Here is a 23,078-nt window from a genome sequence, read left to right on the forward strand (position 1 = left end):
TGAGACCTGGCTGCACCCTCAGGCTGGGACTTCCCAGAGGCACTTGTCATGAAAGCCTCTGTTGTCACAGCTGAAACCCTCCCCCTGCCCCAGAGGCCCCTGGTATGTGGCTGAGGGCGGGGCCTGGGGCCACACAGGTGGGGTGGGTGACTGGGTCACAGGTCTGGGTGCTGGGAATGAAGCAGTCCTTTGTGTGTGTGAGTGGCGCAGAGAGGGCAAGGGCGGGGACACTTGTGCCTCGGCCTGGCCTGAGAGCTGAGACTAGGGGTTGACACAAGTGGCTGCCGTAGGGAAATGGGAGACAGGGAGAGAGAGAAAGGGGGAGGGGGTTTGGGGGCAAGGCCTGTCCATCTCTGCTGGTCACCTGGCAACTGCAGTTCGCAAAGCACTTCCTGTCAAGCATATGGCTCCGTCCCTGGGAGTCAGACGGGGCAGGAGTCAGTCCTGTTTTCCGGGTTGGCAGACTGAGGCTCGGAGAGAGGAGGTGCGATGACCCACGGACACACACCTGATAGATGAGAAAGGAAGAATTCAAAGGAAGGTCCCTGGGCCCCAGGTCATGTGTTCTGTCCCTAGCACCTACCCTTGGGAGGGGTGGGTAGTGGCCACCAAATGCTGACTGTGGCCCTGTAGCTGTGTCTGTGTCACGGCCTAGCTTTTTTATTGTTCTTTTTATTGCGGTAAAATAAGTAACATACATCTTACCATCTTAACCATTTTTAACTGTACCGTTCAGTGGTATTAAATACATTCCAATTGTTGTGTCACCATCGCTGCCATCCATCCTCATAACTCTTCCCTCCTGACTCTTGTAAAACGGAAACTCTGTACCTATTAAACAATAACGCCCCATTCCCGCCTCCTCCCCACCCTGCCAGCCACAACTCCACTTTCTGCCTTCATTACTTTGTAAGTACCTCATAGAAGTGGGAAAGAGGCCCAATTTTGAATCAGAGGTCAATATATATATTGATTTCAGAGAGGAAGGAAGATGGAGAGATAGAAACATCAATGATGAGAGAGAATCATTGATTAGCTGCCTTCTGCACATCGCACACTGGGGATCGAGCCCACAACCTTGGGCATGTGCCCCAACCGGGAATTGAACAGTGATCTCCTGTTTTCAGGCCCATGTGCAACCACTGAGCCACACTGGCCAGACATCAGAGAGGTTTGATCACACCCAAAGGAGCAGTCCAGCTCTAGGGACAGCCTGTCTGCGGTGGACAAAGTTCTGAAACTGGCACAGCCTCCTGGGCAGGCTACACCCTGGACTGTGCCAAACAGCGCTCACAGGAGCCATTGGGACTGAACCTGGGATTTGCACGTGCCTGAGAGTGGAGGGAAGGCTGCCTGAGGGGCTGCTGAAGGGGAGTGGGGTGCAGAAGGGGGGCTGGCTAAGGTCCAGCCCTCCCTCCCCCGGGGTGATGGCGTGTAATTGTTCCCGTGTTAATTGCTGGGGCCGTAATGTCTGCAGAGGCCCTAATGAGTGATGGCAGGTCTGACTTGGATTATTTTTCTTTTGGAGAAAGGCAATGTTCCTCCACCCACGAGACAATACCGTACTGTCTGGGCCCTGCGCTCGGAGGCCCGCTCACTGTGAGGCTGCGGTCCCCTCCCACCATCCCAACTCAGAGGCAGGGATCTGGGGTCAGTGGGAGGACCGACCCTCCTTTCTGTCCTCAGAGTGTCAGAGGGCCATTTGAGTCCTGGCACGTCCCTCACTAGCTGTGCCGCCTTGCCCAAATCACCTTCCCTCTCTGAGCTTCTATTTAATTCCTTCTGAAACAGGACAAGGATCATCTTCTGTGAGCTGAGGATTAGGGGAGGTGATGGGTCGGGGGGGGGGGGGTGATGGGTTAGGGGGGGTGATGGGACAGGGGAGGTGATGGGTCAGGGGAGGTGATGGGTCAGGGGAGGTGATGGGTCAGGGGGGTGATGGGTCAGGGGAGGTGATGGGTCAGGGGGGTGATGGGTCAGGGGAGGGGATGGGTGAGGGGAGGGGATGGGTCAGGGGAGGGGATGGGTGAGGGGAGGGGATGGGTGAGGGGAGGTGCTGGGTGAGGGGAGGTGATGGGTGAGGGGAGGTGATGGGTGAGGGGAGGTGATGGGTTAGGGGAGGGGTTGGGTCAGGGGGGGTGTTGGGTCAGGGGAGGTGATGGGTTAGGGGAGGGGTTGGGTCAGGGGGGGTGTTGGGTCAGGGAAGGTGATGGGTTAGGGGAGGGGTTGGGACAGGGAGGTGATGGGACAGGGGAGGTGATGGGACAGGGGAGGTGATGGGTGAGGGGAGGGGATGGGTGAGGGGAGGTGATGGGTGAGGGGAGGGGGTGGGTGAGGGGAGGTGATGGGTGAGGGGAGGTGTTGGGTGAGGGGAGGTGATGGGACAGGGGAGGTGATGGGTGAGGGGAGGTGTTGGGTCAGGGGGAGGTGTTGGGTGAGAGGAGGTGATGGGTCAGGGGAGGGGTTGGGTCAGGGGAGGGGTTGGGTCAGGGGAGGTGATGGGACAGGGGAGGTGATGGGTCAGGGGAGGTGATGGGACAGGGGAGGTGATGGGACAGGGGAGGTGATGGGTCAGGGGGAGGTGTTGGGTCAGGGGAGGGGTTGGGTCAGGGGAGGGGTTGGGGCAGGGAGGTGATAGATGCGAAGGCGCGTGCTAACCGTGAAGTGTGCGGTGGCAGGCAGGGGTGACTGTGACGATGGCAGCAGTGAAAGGCCTGCATTGCCCACAGGCGCTGGGGGGATGTGGGAGAGCGAAGCGGCTCACGGGGCAGGATCTGATGCCGGGGACAAACTCCCTCCCGGCGATGGACCTTCCCCCCACTGTGGCCCCTCAGAAAATGGGGTGCTAGGAGGGGACCGGTGGGGCCTCCTGGGTCTCAGGGCTTCCCCAAAACTGGGAACTGAAGGGGCCCCTTTGCCACAAGGACACTGGGACTTAACGATTTTACCCGCTGTCACTGACAGAGGCAGGATTTGAACCTTGCCCCCCTGCCCCCTGTGTGCAGCCCTGGCAGCCCCCCTCCCTGCTACTCCCCCCCCCCCCCATTCCAGTTCAGGCTTGCTTACTGCCCCAGCCCCGTTCTTTCTCTGTCCCGGGGCCAAAGCCACGCCTCCAAGTGGCACTGCCCTCAGCACTCAGGTATCCAGGGAAAGCCAGGCCCCCGCTGGAGGCAGAGCAGAGGGGCCCCTCTCTGGCCTCAGCATCCTGCTCGGGGAGGCGGTGCCTCTGCCGCAGGGTCTCAGGCTGCCTGCCAGGCCCCCCTGTAGGCCCCCCCCCCCCCCCCGCACAGCCCCGGCACGCAGAGCCTCGGGGCACGGCCCCCCTCCCCTGTGCGGCGTGGCGGGGCGCACGGAGGCCGTGGCGTTCACCTGGCGCCGCTCGCTGTGCAGGGAGGGACATGCCTCTCCCCAAAGGTGGGGGCTTCCTGAAACGCGCCCCGGTCTTATCTGCCGAGGTCTGCCCCAACGTGTCCTGGGAGTGAGCAGCGTTCCGGGGACATGTGCGGCTGGCAGGGGGCGGGAGCATCAATCAGCCCCCTGTCAGCCCTGCGCCCGCTGGCGTTTGAGAGGGCGCCAGTGCCTGGGCTGGGGCTCGGGGAGGGTGCAGGAGGGTCCTTCTGTACCATCAGGGTAGGGATGGATGCTGTCCTTGCTGATCACCTCAACTGCAACTTGACTCAAGACCAACTCCACCCCCTGTCCTCAGCCAGTCCCGGTCCCCAGGGGCCCCGCATCCCTCCCTGCACCTCTGCCCCCTGACCCCCGGGGGCCACGGCTCTCCCGCAGCCCTGCAGGCACTCACCTGGGGCCTGGGAGCTGGACAGGTGGCGGGAGGCGTCAGGAGCAGGGACTACGGGCACTGAGAGCAGGTAGCTGGCCACCGAGGGGCGAGGGGCCTGGGCTGGGGGCAGCCGAGAAGCCCAGCGGAGGGCAGAGCTGGCCTGAGCTGTTCTGTGTGCGATTCCACGTTGCTCCCTGCTACTCCATGCGCTCAACCTGGAGAGCAGAAAGGAACCTGAACTCCAAGTGTTAAAACCATGGCCCGGAGCAACAACACCGTTCCTTCTGAATCATTTCTTTTGTTGCATTAAAAAAAAAAAAAAAAAAAAAAAAAAAAAGAATGAAAGAACAACTCCACACCAGCCACATGGAGGTGTGCGGGCAGCTGTGTTTGTCAGGAATGCAGGAGGACTTGGCTCTCCTTCGGGGGAGGAGCCGTAAACCCACAACACCCTCCGAGGGGTGCATATAAGGAGCCCAGGTCCGGGGGTGACAGGAGCGGCTCTCTGGTCTCAGGGCAGCCTGTACCCCCCGCCAGCATCTCCTGCGCTTGCCGCTCTCACGGGCAGTCAGTTGCCTGGCCATGAGCACCACGTTCCTGCAGACTTCCTCCTCCGCCTTTGGGGGTGGCTCTTCCCGGGGGGGTGCCCTCCGGGGTGGGGGCGGTGGCTTTGGCGGGGGGAGTCTCTATGCGGGCGGCGGGAGCCGAAACATCTCGGCTTCGTCTGCGAGGTTCGTCTCCTCGGGGTCGGGAGGGGGCTACGGGGGCGGCATGAGCTCTGGCTTCGGTGGAGGGGCCGGCGGTGGCTTCGGGGGTGGCTATGGCGGGGGTTTCGGCGGTGGCTTTGGTGGTGACTTTGGTGGTGGCGATGGCGGCCTCTTCTCCGGCAACGAGAAGATCACCATGCAGAACCTCAACGACCGCCTGGCCTCCTACCTGGACAAGGTGCGCGCCCTGGAGGAGGCCAACGCCGACCTGGAGGTCAAGATCCGGGACTGGTACCAGAGGCAGAGCCCGGCCAGCCCGGAGCGCGACTACAGCCACTACTTCAAGGCCATGGAGGAGCTGCGGGACAAGGTGGGTCCTGAGGGTCAGGGGGAGGGGGCTGATGGCTGGGCCCTGCCCACACCTCTGCTATCTGCAGGAGGAAATCCTCTCCTGCCCGGGCCATGCCTGCCAGGGGGTGACCTTGGCAAACTTGGGGCCCAGGGAATGCTCTCAAGCATGGACGCAGGCCCCCATCTGCTCCCCTGGGCAGTGCTGGCTGGTCCTGGGATCTGGTCAGGACCACTGGGGGCCAGGGTGGGAGCAGTGACAGAAGGCAATCTGCTGTTCCTGAACCACACGCCCTGGAGAGCAGGTGTCCTGCCTCTTCCCCGAGGATGATGGATGCAGCGGCAGGAAGCTGAGTGCAGGGCTTCCGGCCACGCCCTCCGAGGATAGCGTTGGTGCCAACAGCACTATCGGGACTTAGGAGCCCTGGGACTCTCTGCTGCCCACTCACTCACTCACCCTGCTGCTCACCGGGGCGGTTTTCTCAGCTGTGAGATGCCCTCCTCAGCTGTGCCTCCTACTGGCCGGGAGGCCCTGCAGGTCCTTGGCTGGGTCCAGGTGTGCAGGGGCCAGCGACTCCGAGCTGTCCAAGGAGAGGCGGGAAAACGATCCCTGAGAAGGCTATTGTCAGAGCCCTACTCCCCACCCTCTCCTCCCGGCCAGGCTATTCCCACAGCGGGTGCCAGGCAACCCTTGTTCCTTGGTCTCCCATGCCCCCGAGACAGGGGCAGATCAAGTAGTGGGCACCCGGGATAAGGGTGGACTCGGCCCCAGGGGCTTGACAGGTTTCTGTTGGTGGTGGCAGAGCAGAGATCATCCCCTGAGGTAGGGGGAAAAGGGGGGACGGTTACCTGGGGCACAGGATGGGGAGAGCAGCAGGGAAGAGCAGCAGGGAAGAGCGGGATCCTCTTGGCACCAACCGGCTGTCTCCTGCAGATCCTGGCGGCCACCATCGACAACTCCCGGGTCATCCTGGAGATCGACAACGCCAGGCTAGCTGCCGACGACTTCAGACTCAAGTGTGTTCCTGGCCCCCTGCCCCTTTTTGCATTCCTCCCCGCCCCCCTTTTCTTGGCCTCCCTCCTTCCCAACTCAAGCAGCCCAGCCCGGACCCCTCGCCCTTCCTTAGCGTGGGCTCCCTCTCTCTTCCCAGGTACGAGAACGAGCTGGCCCTGCGCCAGAGCGTGGAGGCCGACATCAACGGCCTGCGCCGCGTGCTGGACGAGCTGACCCTGGCCAAGGCTGACCTGGAGATGCAGATCGAGAGCCTGAATGAGGAGCTGGCCTACCTGAGGAAGAACCACGAGGAGGTGAGGGCGGGGAGACCAGAGAGGGGGTGCTGGTGCCTCCTCAGAGTTGTCTGAAGGGCTTAGTGGTTCAGAAATGCACCCCATAAACTCCAAAACAGAGGTTCCCATGGAGGAGGAGAAGGGGCAACGTTCTCTGGGGACCCAGACCCCTTTCCTTGCTCATTCATAGCCAGACCGGGTGGCCAGTGGGAACTGCTGTCCGGATCTGCTTCATGGGCTCATGCAAGGGCCCTGCTGTGTTGAGGTCCCCCCTTGAGGGCACTAGAGAGTAAGAGAGACCCTCAGAGCTGAGGGCCCGGGCCATCAGACCTCCTCCTGTGCCGTGGCAAGCAGGTTGGGTGGGTACCGGGAGAGCCATGGTCAGGCGGTGAGTTAGGGACCCAGCAGGATTGGACGTGGGGCTCCAGACTCTCTGCTCTCCTCCCCTCTGTCGCCGCCCTACAGGAGATGAAGGAGTTCGGCAGCCAGGTGGCCGGCCAGGTCAACGTGGAGATGGACGCGGCCCCGGGCGTGGACCTGACCCGCGTGCTGGCCGAGATGCGGGAGCAGTACGAGGCCATGGCTGAGAAGAACCGCCGGGACGCCGAAGCCTGGTTCTTCAGCAAGGTGCCCAGCCCGCCCGGCCTGCCCCAGCTCCCCACGTCTCCCAGGACGTCCAAGGGGCTCACTTCCCTGTGTGTGACCCGTAGACCGAGGAGCTGAACAAGGAGGTGGCCTCCAGCACGGAGATGATCCAGACCAGCAAGTCGGAGATCACAGACCTGAGACGCACCATGCAGGGGCTGGAGATCGAGCTGCAGTCCCAGCTCAGCATGGTAACTCCCTCCTCTCCCCCCCCCCCCTCCCCTCCAATCCTAGTCTTTTCTACCCTTCCTGGCGGATAAAGCCTTGGTGTTCCCAACCCCCACAGAGGAGGGTCCCTGTGTTCCCTCAGCACTCCTCCCTGTGCCCCTGGCGCTTCCTTCTGGCCCGACATGGCACCTGTTGGTCTGCTGCCCCCCTAGAAAGCCGGGCTGGAGACCTCGCTGGCGGAGACAGAGTGCCGCTACGCCACGCAGCTGCAGCAGATCCAGGGGCTGGTCAGCAGCCTGGAGGCCCAGCTGGGCGAGCTCCGCAGTGAGATGGAGGCTCAGAACCAGGAGTACAAGCTCCTGATGGACATCAAGACGCGGCTGGAGCAGGAGATCACCACCTACCGGAACCTGCTGGAGGGCCAGGATGCCAGGCAGGGCGGGGCGCAGAGGGAGGGAGGAAGGGAGGGAGGGAGGAGGAAGAAGGGGCAGAATGCCATCCTGGGAGTTGACAGCACTACAGTGAGCGAGGATGGGGCGAGAGGCAGGGCTCTGGCTTCTGCACGCTGCTCTTTGGCTGTGACCCTGGGCAGGCCTTGTCCCTTCCCTGGACCCGTGAGTCTTCTGTCCACAGCAGCTGCTGGCTTCCATCCATGCATGAAGCAGACGGGGTGCTATTGCAGACCAGCATCTGTCTGCACGGGGGTGGCATGTCGGGACCAGCTCTCGGCCTCCAGAGGAGTCAGATGTGGGGGGGGGGGGGGGTGGATGAAGGGGGCCGGGGAGGACCCCTGAGCCTTCGCTTACATCTGCTTCCTCCTCTTTCAGGATGGCTGGCGTTGGCACCAGGGAAGGTAAGAAGGCTTCGCTCTTCCTGAGTGGGGAGGGGCGTGGCTAAGCCCCCATTCCCGTTGGGATGGGAGGAAGGAGAAAGAGGCCAAGCATTCCAGTGGGGTGGAGACACGCCTGTTCCAGTTGATACCTCTTCCCTGGGGGGGACCCTCTAGCAGTCCCGGTAGCGCTGGGGTTGAAGGTTTAAGGAGAACCTCCCAGGCTGAGCAGGCTCTGTCGAGCACCTCGCTCCCCCAGGCCCCACGTCCCTTAGGCTGAGAGGCCCAGGATGGCTCCCTGGTCACGTGCAGTTAAAACCCGGCATCCGTGCCCGCTGCCCGGCCCTTCCCTGGGACGAGCCGTTCAGCACCAGCCGGAGGAGGGGCCGTGGCCGCTCTCAGGGCGCTGCCCCGTTCTCCCGGAACTCAGCCGAGGTCCCGGCCTCCCGGGAGTGGAGGGGGACAGGGAGGCCCCCACTCTAATGCGTGCCCCTTCTTTCTAGCCTCTCTGGGCGGCGGCGGCGGTGGCAGCAGCAAACTCCTCATCAACGTGGAGGAGTCCGTGGACGGGAAGGTGGTTTCTTCCCGCAAGAGGGAGGTCTGAGCGCCCAGGGCAGGAGCAAGGGCCTCCCAGGCCTCCTCCCAGCTGACGGAGGACGGCCAGCGGGCGGGAGGAGCCCTGGCTTCTGCCTTCTGAGGTGCCAGAGCAAGAGGGTCCTGGTCTCCTAGCGGGGAGCTTTGCTGGCTCTACACCGCCCCCCCAACCTCCAGCTCCCCCCCAACCCCCAGCTCCCCCCAACCTCCAGCTCCCCCCCAACCCCCAGCTCCCCCCCAACCTCCAGCTCCCCCCAACCCCCAGCTCCCCCCCCAACCTCCAGCTCCCCCAACCCCCAGCTCCCCTGCAACCCCCAGCTCCCCCCAACCTCCAGCTCCCCCCAACCCCCAGCTCCCCCCCCCAACCTCCAGCTCCCCCCAACCCCCAGCTCCCCCCCCAACCTCCAGCTCCCCCCCAACCCCCAGCTCCCCCCCAACCTCCAGCTCCCCCCAACCCCCAGCTCCCCCCCCAACCTCCAGCTCCCCCAACCCCCAGCTCCCCTGCAACCCCCAGCTCCCCCCAACACCCAGCTCCCCCCAACCTCCAGCTCCCCCCAAAACCTCCAGCTCCCCCCCCAACCCCCAGCTCACCCCCAACCTCCAGCTCCCCCCAACCCCCAGCTCCCCCCCAACCCCCAGCTACCCCCAAACCCCCAGCTACCCCCCAACCCCCAGCTCCCCCCCAACCCCCAGCTCCCCCCAACCCCCAGCTCCCCCCCAACCCCCAGCTCCCCCCAACCCCCAGCTCCCCCCCAACCTCCAGCTCCCCCCAACCCCCAGCTCCCCCCCAACCTCCAGCTCCCCCACCTCATTTGTGTAAAAGGCCATCCCCACGGGGTGGTGTCTGTCCACACAATAAAATCCGCTTTTCCTTTTCTAAGTGCCTCTTGGTAGTGTGTCCAGTTTTTCCTGGTGGGGCCTCTGGCGAAGCCCAGGATCTTGGTGGTAATTTCATTCTTTTTTTTTTTTTTTTACTGCAATACAAACTTTTATTTAAATAAGAAAAGGAGTTTTTGTACAAACATTACTCTTCAGATGCAGCCCGCAGAGCCACAGCTATGGATGCTTAGTTCTGTGAGGAAGTGCTTCTATAGATTTTTAGGTTTAGAGATGATACCGTCTGGATACCTTTGCTTGAACTGGGCAACCACATCTGGATCTAGTAGGTGGATCCCTACTGGATCCAGCTGGTTCCCAAGGGTGATCCAGTTGGGTTGCACTTTGTGAGGTCGTCCAAATAATTCAACCTTGTGAGTGCCAGGGGATAATTCATTCTTTGGGGTGCCCAGGGCCCGGGACACACCCACGCCGGCCGGGTGATGTGCTGTGCTGATCGCCTCCGTTGGGGGAGCGTGGGAGCAGGACATGGGCGTGGATGGGTGAGGAGGTGCTTCACCCATGCGGTTTTGGGAACTTAGCACAGAACTTGGCATCGCAACTAGCTAGTGTTTTTATATACACTATTTTTATTTTTTATTTTTGTCCCCTACGAAAGGAATAAACGTGATTTATGTAAAACCGTCGGCTAATTACTTACCGCGTGACTGGTGCACGGAGTGTATGGGGTCCCTGCTGTGCGGTTGGCACTGTGCTGGGCACACCCACCCACGGGGCTCCTGGAAGGCAACGGAGGGCGGTCAGGGTTGACTCCTCTCGTCTTAGAGACGGGGAGACGTGGAGATGACGGAGTGGGGGAGAGGCAGGACCTGCCCAGGGGCCTCACGGTTGAATTTAAAGCAAGCAGCAGGGTTGGGGCTGAGCCCCGAGTTTGTGTGACTCCAAGACCAGGGCTTCCTCTGGGCCTCAGGCCCCAGCCCTTCCCTGTGCACTGCCAGGACCCGCCTCCACCACAGGTGCTATTTGAACCTCCCTCCTTCCCTGCCAGGAGCACCTGACCTCCAGGTGGCAGAGCCGTTCCCAGCTCTGCCCCTGAGAGCCAACTCCTCCGCACACAACACTTCAAGTGCCCAGAGAGGAAAAACCAAAACACCAGCTCCAGGAGGGCCTCCCTGACTTCCCCAAGCTTACCTCCAAAGCAACACCAGCCCCCACTGCCCCCTCTGCTCCCCTGACCCCAGCATCTCCACTCCCGGCCCATGAGAGCCGAGGCAAGCACGCACACCTGATTTATGGCCTGTGGTCTGGGGCTGGTGCCTCCGGGGCTCTCGGCCCTGGAGAGAGGGCAGGGAATGAGGAAGTGGAGACCTCTGGGTGCCGTGGCTGGGCTGGGTCAGTGGGGAGAGGGAGAACTGGTTTCTTAGCCCGCTGGGAAGAGGAGATGTGTGTGTGTGTATGTGTGTGTGTGTGTGTGTGGGGGGGGGGGGAGGGGTTCAACTCTGTAATCCTGAGAATCAAATCATTTTGGGGGAGAGCCACGCCCTCTGAGAGGGGGCCCCTGGGTCTCGCTGCAACAAAGCCCTTGCCCGGCAACTCTGGGTGGAGAGAGCTGGCTGCTGTGCTCTCTGGGGGAGATGTAATCTAGAACGTGCCTCCTGAGGACACCCTTCCCCTGGGGCTGGAGGAAGGAGACACAGTTTGTGAAGCGCCTACGCCGGGCCAGGCGCTCCACGGATGGCATCTCCTCTCCCAGCAGCTTTGCAAAAGCGGGGTCCGCCCGCAGCGTCTGCTTCCAGGAGCGGAACCCGAGGCCCAGGGAAGTTAGGAACCGGAGCAAAGTCTCGGGCTGGGAGATAGGGAAACCGAGTCTGGAATTGCCTCTGATTCCAGACCCTGGCGACACAAGGGTGGCAGACGGAGGACACACCTTTCTTACCGGGATGTGCCCATCGGAAACCCACTTCTTAACCTCTGGGTGGCCGGGTCGAGCCTCCTACGGCCGCTGTGGCCAGAAAGATGGCCCCCGCCTCTAAGCTCAGTCTCTCATGCTGTGGTTAGGCTTATGCGGAGGCCCATGGCACGGGGGGCCAGGTCCCCGGCCTCCTGGGACAGCCAAGTGCCTTCCTGGTCTGAGACTCTCAGACCCAGGGGCCTGGCTGCTCCTGCCTCGCCGCCTCCGGCCCCTGTGGAGACGTCTTGGGCCCTAAGCAGTCAGCCAAGGAGTTCTCAGCCTTTACTCTGTAAGAGTAATGACCTCTTACAAGCTGCAGGGAGGCAGGTGGGGCCTGGCCCCCGAGCTGCTGGAGGGGGAGGGAGGCTGTCTCTCTCTCTTTCCCTGTAGCACCGGGTCCTGTTCTGCTAGGGCTCCAGAAGGGCTGTTGGGGAGGCCCTGGGACTTGCCAAGCCCTGGCCCCTGCCTGACCCTGGAGTGAGCTGCCCACGCCCAGGGGTAGCTCCTGGCAGGCCCAGCCCTTAAATAGTCTCTGTCGAGAGGGCCCGCCTCCTGCCTGCCCTTGGGCTGAGGTCGGACTTGGCCTCCAGCCAATGTGAGCTGCAGGCACAGGGATGTGGGATTAGGGCCTGGGTGTGGTCTTTGCTCGGGGTGGGCTACCTAGAGCAGGTGTGTGATGTGCCTGCCACTGTCCCCCTGAGGACTTCGCTGGTCCTTGTCCCTCTCTGGGCCTCTGGGTCCCCATCTTTAAATTGAGGAGTCTGGCTGGACTCGATGGTTTGTGAGGTCTCTGTGAGCTGGGACTCAGGGGAAGCGGACTGTGGGACCTGGGACAGCGGGGCCATGTCTGCTCTGGGCCGGCTGTGTCCTCAGAGGGGGCGCTAAGAAGATCCTGACCTAACGCATGCCCTGGCTTCTCCTTTGCTTTCCTGGCTCAGACCCGGCTCTGAGTGGAGCCGGGTCTGAGCTCCACTCAGAGCCGGGTCCGGTGTTTGATAGTAGCTTGGGCGTGTGCCCGCCTGGAGCTCACCTGGCCCTCCGTGGGCAGCTGGCGGCACAGAGGAAATGAGAAGCTGGTGGTAGTTGCCCAGCCAGTGAGGATCAGCAGTAGAACATCGACCCAGGAACCAGAAGGCCATCAGCTCCATTTCCGGCAGGGCACCTGCCCAAGTCACAGGCTCAATCCCCCGTGGGGGGTGTGCAGGAAGCAGCCAATCGATGATGTTTCTCTCTCATCAAAGTTTCTCTCTCATCCATGTTTCTGTCCAACTATCTCCCTTCCCCTCTCTCTAAAAATCAATTAAAATATTAAAATAAAATAAAATAAAAAGCTATACAATAAAAAAAAATAAAGAAAAAGAAAAAAGAAGCTGGCAACTTTCCCATGAGATTTAGAGCTGGGGTGACCCCACTGGATACCACCCCCGTTTTCCAACCTTCTCCCCCCACACCAGCAGACAGCGTTAGACAGGCTGACCCCTCAGGCAGTAGCTGCACCGGCTTTGCCACTGTGGGGAGCAGGACTGCCCGCCAGCTGGGCCTGAGGGGATGAGGACCTGAGAATGGAGAGGTCAACAGAGGACACCCCTGTTTGGATAGGATGGCACTAACACTGGCCTGAAAGGGGCTTCCCAGGCAGTGGTTTAAGGGCACACAGGCCCTGCAACCAGAGGTTTAAATCTTGACTCTGACACAATTGAGTTTGGACAATGCATTTAACCTCCACAGGCCTGTTTCCTCATCTGAAAAAAGGGTATGATAATAAAAACAGGCAAGTTGCTTTTTTTTTTGGTCTGTGTTACATTTATATATTTATTTTTTAAAAAATTTAAATGCTTTATTATTTAAAGTATTACATAAGTCTCCTCCCCGCCATTGACCTCTCCCTGGCTGCCCCACATCCCATAGTCAAGTTGTTTTGCAGTCATGCATGTAGAATTTAACACAGCATTCAAGAAATGTTAACTAGTGTTATTTTATTATCTTTAAACACATATAGAATGGAATACCCAGAGATCATTCACGGGGTTCACAGAAGTCTCTACGACATCAGGTGAGGTGGAGAGAGCCAGAGGCCAAGTTTAAATCTTGACTTCATGGTGACCTTGGCCAAGTGGCTTGGTCTCCCTGGACCTCAGCGGCCTCATCTATAAAATGGGCCCATAAGCAGCCTCTTTGGTCGTTGTATGGACTCAGCGGGTTCAGTGCAGCCTTATGTGCAGGGGGTGCTCATATACCAGCTTTCTCTCTCCTTCCCTAGAAGAGTCCTGGGCAGGCGGCTGAACGTGGTGTGGTTTCACCAGGAAGCAAAACCAGCGAGCAGTGCCTCAGCCCGCACTTCGTCCCGTGCTGTTAGAACCGGGACCTCCGCCCGGCTTCCCCCAGGGGGCTCAGCTGCTCCCTGTGGGTCAGAGGTCCGCATTCCTGTGTCAAGTCCCACTGGGGAGGGGAGGGGTGTGGAGGGCGGGGGCCTGGTCAGGCAGGGGGGCATGTGTGTGCTGCTGGGCTTTGCGGGATCTGAGGTATTGTTCCTCCAGAACCTGCTCAGCAGCCCCGGGGAGGTCATCACTCGGGCCTGGCAGGTTCCATTAATCACCTTTTTGTCAGTTCTGATCCTCTATTGAGTGAGCCAGAGCTCCTGGTTTGGGCTGAATCAAACCCTACCAGAGGGAGAGCTGAGCCATCAGTTTGGGGCAGAAGGGCCGGGCCAGGTCAGGGGTCGGCGCATCTCGGGGTTCACCAGGGCTTTGGGCACCTGCAGCACTCCCTGGCTCTCTCCCTGGTGCTGACACCCGCTGGGTAGAGCGCAGGCCGCTTCCCCACCTGCAGCAAACAAAGGCGAGCGAGCCCTGACTCACAGCCCTTGCTCCTGGTCTTGCTGAATCAGCCAGGATCTTCCACATCTGGGCCACCCTACCTGGCCCTGGCCAGGTCCCATGCAGACCCCTGGCCGGTGCGGCCAGAACCCTGGCCCCTTGGTGAGTGGGGCTGCGAGCCTGAGTCCCGGGCCCTCCATTCTCAGACCCGGAACCTTCTCCCTCTATCCGGGCTCTGGGTGGTCACCTCAAGGCCCTTTCCTTCCCGCCTGGGTGGTGAGGGCCCCTCTGGCAGGTTTACTAAGCACAGCTGAGTTTCAGCCACTTGTCAGAGAGAGCCTGGCCCCAGGTCCTGGGTCACATCCTCCAATGTGGCCTCTTGGCCACGCACTCACCATCTGAGACAGGTGTCACGTGGTTGGGGGGCTGGACACGGCCCCGCTCAGGCACTGCAAGGCCGGCCTTCTGTCTGGGCAGCTAGGGCAGCTGGTATAATGGAGTCATGAAACACCCAGGCCGGGCTGATCCAGGGCTTCTGAACCCCGGATCAGCTGATCAATGATTCTCCCTTATGACTGATGTTTTTTTCCGCTCTCTCCCTCTCCCTTCCGCTCTGAAATCAATAAAAATACATTTAAAACGCATTAAGCAGGACACATGATTTGTACATTTTATTTTATGAAAATTATACCTAAGTAATGAGCCTTAGCGTCAGACAGCACCAGACGTGGGTCTCAGTCCTGACTCTGCCTTTTAGGCTCAGTTCCCTCACGTGTAAAATGGGTATAATAGCAGGACCCACTTCATCCGCTGCTGCAGGCTTCAAGTTCATAGTCGCTAGTGCCAAGTTCTCAGCCCAGCGCCTGCATGGGCTAAGGGATCTGAGAGTATGACCTATGGTAACGTACAGGGCCGCTTCCTCTTCCCGTGCCTCCGTTTCCCCAGCTGTGCTGGGTGTTCCCTAAGGTTCTGTGCCGCTGTGACTTTATCTGAGGGTCTCAGAGTCACCTTCTTCTCAGATGGAACACTTTCAAGGTGGTTGACCCTACAGGACCAAGCCAAGTTTGCCCTCAGCTCTGCTGGGGGCATGGGGGCAGGTGACATGCTAAGAAAGAGGCAGAGCTTTCTGGTCAGAGGTTTTAGGAACAGAAAGAAGGGAGGCCCAGGGCTGCAGTGACCTCGCAAAGCACCGGGCCACCCTGCAGCCACCTCTCCCTTCCCAGAGGCACCCGAGCAGCCTTTGCAGCTGGGTCCCCATTCCAATACTGGGTGGGGCCGAGGCCTCTGGGAGTGAGTTCCTTAAGTGGAGGGGTGAAACAGAATTCAGCTGTCAAAGGGCAGTCCTAAGCAAAACACCGTTCCCTCTGAATCATCCCTTTTGTCAAGGGTTTAAAAAAAAAAAAAAAAAAAAAAAAGCCAGCACCTTCCCCCTTCCCTCCAGGCACAACCCACCCTGGAAAGCAGAGGCAGCTGGGCTTGTGGGAAACAGAGACGCCCAGCTGGCACCCATCAGAGGGTGGGGATGGGAGGAGAGGCGATGGGGCCATTGTCCAACCTCTGCGGAGGGCGTATAAAAGGCACCCACTGGGGGAAGAGCCACATCCTCATCCCAGGTCAAGTCAAGCTCCTGCCCGCACCTGCTCTCCATCTTCTCTCACCATGAGCCTTCGCCTGCAGAACTCCTCTGCCAGCTACGGAGGCGCGTGCCAGCTGGGGGGCGGCCGCGGCATGTCTTCCTGCTCCAGCCGATTCGTCACCGGGGGGTCCTCCGGAGGCTATGGCGGCGGCATGAGCTGTGGCTTCGGTGGAGGGGCCGGTAGTGGTTTTGGATCTGGCTTCGGCGGTGGCTTCGGCGGTGGCTTTGGCGGTAACTGTGGTGGGGGTTTCGGTGGTGGTTTCGGCGGTGGCTTTGGTGGTGACTTTGGTGGTGGCGATGGCGGCCTCCTCTCCGGCAACGAGAAGATCACCATGCAGAACCTCAACGACCGCCTGGCCTCCTACCTGGACAAGGTGCGCGCTCTGGAGGAGGCCAATGCCGACCTGGAGGTCAAGATCCGGGACTGGCACCAGAAGCAGAGCCCGACCAGCCCGGAGCGTGACTACAGCCACTACTACAAGACCATCGAGGAGCTGCGGGAGAAGGTGAGCCCCTGAGTGCTGAGGAGGGTCCCTGTGTGCAGGGCAGAGCTGAAGAGGCCAGGACACGCAGCACCCTGGGGGACCAGCAGATGCAGGGCGGGTGGAATTCTCACACCCTTCCCGCCGGGGAAAATTCTAGTCTTTTACTACCAAGTGTCTCCACTCGTGATGGGCTTATCTCATGCCCGAGTGCACTTTCTCCCACTCTCCATGTTATTGTTGTTCGTTCTCGTGTCCACGTTTTTATTGCTTTCCAAACAGTTATGTTATTAGTGACTCAGCCTCCAGGGTCCTGACCCACTGAGTTATTGGGACACCATGACAGGTTTAAAAGCCACGAAGAATGACTAAAGTCAATAGAGAAACGGAGACAAGTTCGCTCACGGGGCTGGAAATACTGGTTTCCTTTGTAGGGGCCCCTTTCAAGGGTGAGACGCAATTGGCCGTGACGGGGTGGGGGAGATGGAGGCAGAGGCTCAGGCAGGGCCAAGTCGAGCTTCCCTCCAAGCCTATCCATCCTGGGTGACGCCAACTTGTTGGGACAGCTTGTTGGGCTGAGTCCCGGCTCTGGGGGGTGGGTTTCCAGGGCTTCAGGATAGAAAAAGCTCAGCCAAGGAATCCAAGTGCATGCATCTATTGGTTGGGTTTCCCCTCTGCTCAGCGGCAGACCAGCTCTGGCGCAGGTGGGCTGTCTCCAGAGCTAAGGGAGAGGTTCTCAGTGACCTAGAGAGGTCGCTAGTCTGAGGCCTCAGAGACCTGGCCGTCCAAAGATGTTCTCTTCTCAGAGGGCTCGTTCCCCTCCCTGCACCGATTTCCGAAATTCCACTATCTTCCCCATCCTGACCGGAATGCAGGATGTAGAATGCGAATGAACTGAAGGGATTGGGCCAGCCCCTCACTTTACAGAGAAGCAGCCCAGGTCCAGCTCCCCTGCTCTCTCAGCCCTCCTACCCCAGCTCCTGGGACCTCCCTCGGTGACCTTCTGTGTTTTGCAGATCCTGGCGGCCACCATCGACAACAACCGGGTCATCCTGGAGATCGACAACTCCCGGCTGGCTGCCGACGACTTCAGGCTCAAGTGAGTTTGTTGTTCCCTTCCCCGTGCCTCGCAGTCTCTTGTAGACAAACGCTCATCCGAACCATGACATTGGAGCTTCCCAGGAGCAATGTCTTAGAGAAGCAGCAGAGTCCAGGGGGGATGTCCAATACCACCCATGTGTTGTTGTTTTTTTTAATTAAAATAAAAAATCCTTCAGGTATGAGAATGAGCTGACCCTGCGCCAGAGCGTGGAGGCCGACATCAACGGCCTGCGCCGTGTGCTGGACGAGCTGACCTTGGCCAAGACCGACCTGGAGATGCAGATTGAGAGCCTGAACGAGGAGCTGGCCTACATGAAGAAGAACCACGAGGAGGTGAGAGGGGGCATGGGCCTGCCAGGGTGCACCACCTCCCGTGAGAAAGGGGAGCCCAATGCCGTGGCCAGACTCTATGCTCCACTGTGGGTTTCCAGAACATTCCAGTAGCATCCAGAACCAAGGAGAGGAAACAGGAGGAGCCTCATAACCTCTTCCTCTCCCATCCCCACAGGAGATGAAGGAGTTCAGCAACCAGATGGTAGGCCAGGTCAACGTGGAGATGGACGCCACCCCGAGCATTGACCTGACCCGTGTGCTGGCCGAGATGCGGGAGCAGTACGAGGCCATGGCCGAGAAGAACCGCCGGGATGCCGAGGAATGGTTCCACAGCAAGGTGCCCGGCCCTGTTCCCCTGAGGGGCCTGGGGGTGCTGAGCCTGCCACCCGGGCTTCTCCGTCACCTCCCCCATTTGCCTTTCAGAGCGCGGAGCTGAACAAGGAGGTGTCTTCCAACACAGAGATGATCCAGACCAGCAAGACGGAGATCACGGAGCTCCGGCGGACGCTGCAGAGCCTGGAGATCGAGCTGCAGTCCCAGCTCAGCATGGTACACGCCTGCGGCCCCCTGCCTGCAGCCCCCTGCCTGCCCAGCGGCCACCGCCTCCGGGCCTCCCCCGGGCCGGGCTCCCCTCACCACCTCTCTCTTGCCTCACCAGAAAGCCGGGCTGGAGAGCACGGTGGCCGAGACCGAGTGCCGCTACGCCACGCAGCTGGTCCAGATCCAGGACCTGATCAGCAGCATGGAGGCACAGCTGAGCGAGGTGCGCTCTGACACCGAGCGCCAGAACCTGGAGTACAGGCAGCTCATGGACATCAAGTCGAGGCTGGAGCAGGAGATCGCCACCTACCGCAGCCTGCTGGAGGGCCAGGACGCCAAGTAGGTCCCCGCCGGCCTCTCTCTTGGGAAAGCAGGCAGTGTCTTAGGGGTCAGGGCCTCGGGTCTCAGGCAGGAGGGGGCCTGACTGAGCCTAAGCCACTGGACGGAGACCCAGGACCGGAGCTCCCCCGTCCTCTGGAATCAGGGTCCGGAGCCCATGACTGTGACATTCTAATCCAGGCCTCCGGATGGGACCAGCAGGACTAGGGACAGTGGAGGGAACACCTCCTATTGGAAAAAATACGAGCTTGGATTGGGGTCGGCAAAACAAAGCGCTTGCAAAGGCGATGTAGCCGCCTTCGGACCATTTGCAGAGCCCAGGCCATCCTGTGGGCTCAGAGCGGAGTGGGGGTGCGGCTGAGTGGACCAGAGGGAGGACGAAGCTTCTGGCAAATGCCCTGCATTTGGGGGCCAATGGTACCTTCTCCTGAGGTCTCCACAGACAGACAGACAGACAGACCTGGCAGGCACCTGCTGCTGCCGCCCCTGGGTGGAGGGCACAGTTGGGTGACACAGCCCCACTCAGGGCTCCGAACGATGGTCTGAGTGGTTGTGAGGAGGGTGCTTTGCCTCGGTGCTCACACTGCCTCTCCTCTCTTCCAGGATGACGGGCTTCCCCTCCTCCGGAGGTAAGGACATGCTCCGGGCCGGGGTAGCGCTGGGCTTCTCCAGGGGAAGGGGTGGGGTTGCGGGGAGCCTGGGCATCTGCTCACCTGCTTCCCTTTCATCATAGATGGCTCTGTCCCCTGGAGCCACTGGCTGTCTTGGGGAAAGCTGGCTTTGGGGAAGAGTCACAGAGTCCCGTTAACGAACCCCTCACTGACCAATGGCGGGGGGGGGGGATACTGGGGTCTCCTGGGGCCCTGCTCTGGCCCAGGGTGAGTCTTCTCCAGCCTGAGCCTCTCTTGCCTCCTGGTTTCCCAGGAACCACCAGGATCGGCAGCTCTGGAACCACCAGCCCTACCGGTTCGGGCCCTCGCCGCCCGTCTGAGGCCACCACCACCCGTCGGCCTTAAACCTGCCCGGCATCCCCTCCCTCTGTCTTCAGCACCCAGAGGGGGAGAGAGCGGAAGGGTCCTGCAGGAGAGAGGGAGGGACCCCCCCGGGAGCTCAGTCACCCCGCTCCCAGGCCCGGGCCCCCTTCTCCCTGGGCAGGCACTCCTTGCTCTTCCCTCTGGGTCGGCTTCCTTCTCCTCCTGACCTCGCTGCTCTGATTTCTCCGCTTCTCTGCTCAAAAGAATTCAATAAAGTTTCCTGCCTTTTTGCAAACGTATTTTTGATTCTGGCCTGGTTTTTGTGGGTGGCACCTGCTGAGAACCTGATTTGGGGCCATGGGTGAGCAGGTCACTCCGACAAGCTCGGCCCAGGGAGCTCCCAGTGGGCGTGCCCTCAGCACCCGGTGCAACAAGGACACACACAGGGGCACTGGGGGCTCACGGGTGATGGCGCCCTGCAAGCATGGACATGGACGAACTGGAGACATGCAGGGGCACGTGAGGCAGCTCAGCACCCTATAGGGTGCCCAGTAATAAGGCAGCAATGGGGGGGTCTTGTTGAGCCAGTTAATGGGGAGAGGAGAGGTATGGAGGGTGCTGGGCGGGCTGCGAGCGGCCACTGCAGGGCTGCTCTGGGGAGAAGGAGGCCCAGCACCATTGCCCCAGCCCCAGCCTGCTGCCTCCCTGCTCCCTGCAGACACGATGGGCCTCCCGGCCTGGTGCCCCTCAGCATGCCCCACGGTCCCGCTGTTCCCAACCACTCCGTGAAGCAGCCACAGGCCTCAGTGAGCACCCCGTGTGCTGCCTTTCTTCCCCGCTTCCCCCTGCCCCCGCCCCCTCCCCTCCCTTCCCGCCTCTCTGGGTGTTCCAGCTCGGACTCACAGCCTTCTCTCGCTCAGCCCACTCCTTCCACCGGGACTGGTCTCCTGGACCCCGGAGTGTGCGCGCTTCTCTTTTTCCTCTTGTCTATGACTGTTTGCCGGTGAGAACACTAATGTTGTATGTTCATGCGAGAGATCCCAGACTAGAGGGGGCTATAACACAGGGGGAAGGGATAATGTGCCCAGCACGCACTCTGTGCAGGGCTCCTTTCATTCTTCATTTCATCTCTATAATGATCCGTGAGTAGGCACCATTGTGCCCATTGTACAGATCTGAAGGCTGAGGCCCAGACTGGTTCAGTGGCCTGCCCAGCCTAAGAGCTGGGGTCCATGTCCCAACATGCTTTCCAAGACCGTGGCCGGTCCTTTGTCAGCACCAAGCGTTCAGCGCTGGAGAGCTACGGGGAGAAACGAGGCTCCCCCTAAGGCCAGTGCTCAGGGGACAAAGACATCCACCACAGAGCATCCTCGTGGCCTCCTTCCCAGTGCCCTGGAGCTCCAGAGCGGAGCGCCTCCGAGGGGCAGGTGCCTCACACAGGTGACTCCTGGCTGCTCTGTCATCCTCCTCAGCAAAAGCCACTTCCCTCTCCCCAAGGCTCCTCCCAGATGCATGAGGCCAGGGCACCTTTGCACTGCCCTCCCCTTGGGGTTGTATGTCCTGCCTGGGTCCTGCAGGGGGCAGGCTCACTCCAGAAAGCAGGCCAGTGCCTCTGAGGCCACCTGCTGGGACACAGAGTGAGAGACAGGGCTCTAGACCTGGTCCTCCCCTGGCCTGGTCCCAGCATGGCCTCCTGTTGGGCAGCTGGGCATGGGGGTGAGCAGGGCATGGCTGAGGACAGAGCAGCAGCCCCGGGGACCCCCTGGGTGCCTGTTATCCCTCTGCTTTGGGTGACAGCCTTGAGGGTCCACAGAAGACCTAGGGCGGGAGGTCAGGGTGCCTAGGTCTTCCTGGCAAGGGGAATCTCAGCCTTAAGATCTGTGCAATGGGCACAATGGTGCCAACTCATGGGTTGTTGTAAAGACAAGGTGAAATAAAGAAAGGAGCCCTGTACAGAGTGCTGGGCACATTATCCCTTCCCCTCTAGTTTGGAATCCCTTGCAGGAGCATACAACATGAGTGTCCGCACTCACACACACCCGAGGGGAGCCAGGGGAAGAGAGGAAAGGAACATCCCAGGAGGGCTGTGGTCCATGGCACTGCGCCAGCCTCCCTGCGGGGCCTCTGCCCTCCCTGCCTGGGTCCGTGCGTCTCAGGGGCTCCTGGGGGTGTGACCCCCGGTGAACGTTTTTCCTGAGCTTTCGGCGCCGGGAGCGGGCAGGCTGTGTGCATTGCTTCCCTCGGAGCAGCTCCCTGGGGGGCTCCAGAGTTTGGGGGGAACAAGGTGGGTGGGTGATGGCTGGGTGGGTGCTGCCCTCGGGGTGGGTGGAGATGTGGGGAGTTGGCCGAGAGCTGGCATTCACTCTTCTGGCCCATTTTTATAGACAGCCGTAATAACCCCGTGGCTTCTTTCATCCCAGGCTCTCAGACAGGGTTGAAAGTAGACTCCGCAGTATAAACTGTGGTTAATTACAACCCAGAGCCCGCAGTCCGGCTGGCAGACACCCCGAGACCCACTGCGCACCAGCCCCTGTAAACGCAGCTGGTGGAACCCAACCAAACGGGGAAACCGGCTTTGTGGTTTGGTTAAGTGGCACCTGCATCCAGGGGACGCGGGAGGCCGAGGTACCAGCTCTCTCCCCAGGGGGGGCCTGCCTGTGGGTCTCCCACAGACCACAGGTTCCCTAAGCACACCGGGGAGAGCAGGGGCAGCGCTGGGCTTGTCCATAAAAGCTGGGTGGGGGTAGAGGGGATGAAGTGGATCTGAGCAGGAGGCCCTGGACTTCCAGAGGGAGCTGCCAGCCAGCCGAGCCGCGCAGGAAGAGCTGGCCCGCGGGTGAGGAGGCCGAGCCTGGCGTGAGAAAACTGGGAGGTATGGCTTAAGACTGGGGTCCGGTGGCTCTCTGGGCCTCCTCCATGGCAAGAGCAGAACCCCGAAATCCCAGGCAATTGCCAAAAGCATATTCTGGGTGTGGGGTGCGGGGAGATTACCTTTGTATTTGGGGGAGATGAGAGTTCCAGGGCAATCCTGGCCGGGCAAAGGGGGGAGTTTTGAGACCCCAAGACCCAGGGGGGGACTCAGGACCATGCACAGAGCCGCTTGTGGGCAGCTGGGTGCCAGGGAGCCCCGCTGACCCTAAGGCCACGGGAGAAACCCCTGCTCAGGGCCCTGGACAACCCGTCAGCAGGCGCCGGGCTCCGGGCTCTGTAGGGGAGGGCGGGAAGCCCTCCTTGCTCATCCAGTGGGTGCCTGCCCCATCCCGAGCGTGGTGAGGCCTGGCGACAGCAGGGCGGGCAGAGGTTCGGGGCACAGGCTGGGGGAGTGGGAAACGGAGCAGAGAGGGACTTGCCAGATCTTGCCGAGGAAGGCCTGAGTCACCCTGCTCCAGGCAGCTGCCATGGGGCGGACTGTCACTCCGTGGCCAGGACGATGGTGAGGACAGCGCCGACGTCTGAGTCGTGCTCGCTGGGCCTGTGAGGGAAAAACGCAGCCACTCCGAATAGGGTACAGAGAACAGAAAGATACGATTTTCCAAAGGAAGTCAGACACACCTGTCCCCAAGCCCAGACAGGCCCCCGGGGAGGAGGGAAGGAACAGCTGTGTCCTGTTTGGCCCAGGCGCTCAGCCGGGGATGCTTCCTTACCGAGGCCTGCCCGATAAAGTGCAGGCGCCCAGTTAAGTCGGAATGACAGACAGATGTTTTCTAATA

General features: G+C 60.7%; 2 protein-coding genes across 3 annotated transcripts; both read left to right on the forward strand.

Moving 5' to 3' along the window:
* The first annotated feature begins 4,281 nt into the window (after positions 1–4,281).
* On the forward strand, positions 4,282–9,242 carry LOC311611475 (keratin, type I cytoskeletal 15). Of its 2 annotated transcripts, none has more exons than XM_084863714.1 (9): positions 4,282–4,858; positions 5,771–5,853; positions 5,988–6,144; positions 6,589–6,750; positions 6,834–6,959; positions 7,149–7,369; positions 7,764–7,789; positions 8,269–8,588; positions 9,070–9,242. In XM_084863714.1, the coding sequence occupies exons 1-8, from the start codon at positions 4,364–4,366 to the stop codon at positions 8,367–8,369; spliced, it is 1,371 nt and encodes a 456-aa protein (XP_084719840.1). In that variant the 5' UTR covers positions 4,282–4,363; the 3' UTR covers positions 8,370–8,588; positions 9,070–9,242. The 2 variants fall into 2 exon arrangements, with proteins under 2 accessions (XP_084719840.1, XP_084719841.1); XM_084863715.1 differs by having other exon boundaries at positions 4,306–4,858; positions 8,269–8,642; positions 8,981–9,241.
* A 6,335-nt stretch (positions 9,243–15,577) lies between these two features.
* Positions 15,578–19,666, forward strand: KRT13 (keratin 13). Its single transcript, XM_084863716.1, has 8 exons — positions 15,578–16,105; positions 17,098–17,180; positions 17,359–17,515; positions 17,691–17,852; positions 17,939–18,064; positions 18,174–18,394; positions 18,998–19,023; positions 19,319–19,666. The coding sequence occupies exons 1-8, from the start codon at positions 15,623–15,625 to the stop codon at positions 19,408–19,410; spliced, it is 1,350 nt and encodes a 449-aa protein (XP_084719842.1). The 5' UTR covers positions 15,578–15,622; the 3' UTR covers positions 19,411–19,666.
* Positions 19,667–23,078: the final 3,412 nt, after the last annotated feature.

Source organism: Pipistrellus hanaki (assembly GCF_964339955.1).
Source record: "Pipistrellus hanaki genome assembly, chromosome: 16".
Lineage (NCBI taxonomy): Eukaryota > Metazoa > Chordata > Mammalia > Chiroptera > Vespertilionidae > Pipistrellus > Pipistrellus hanaki.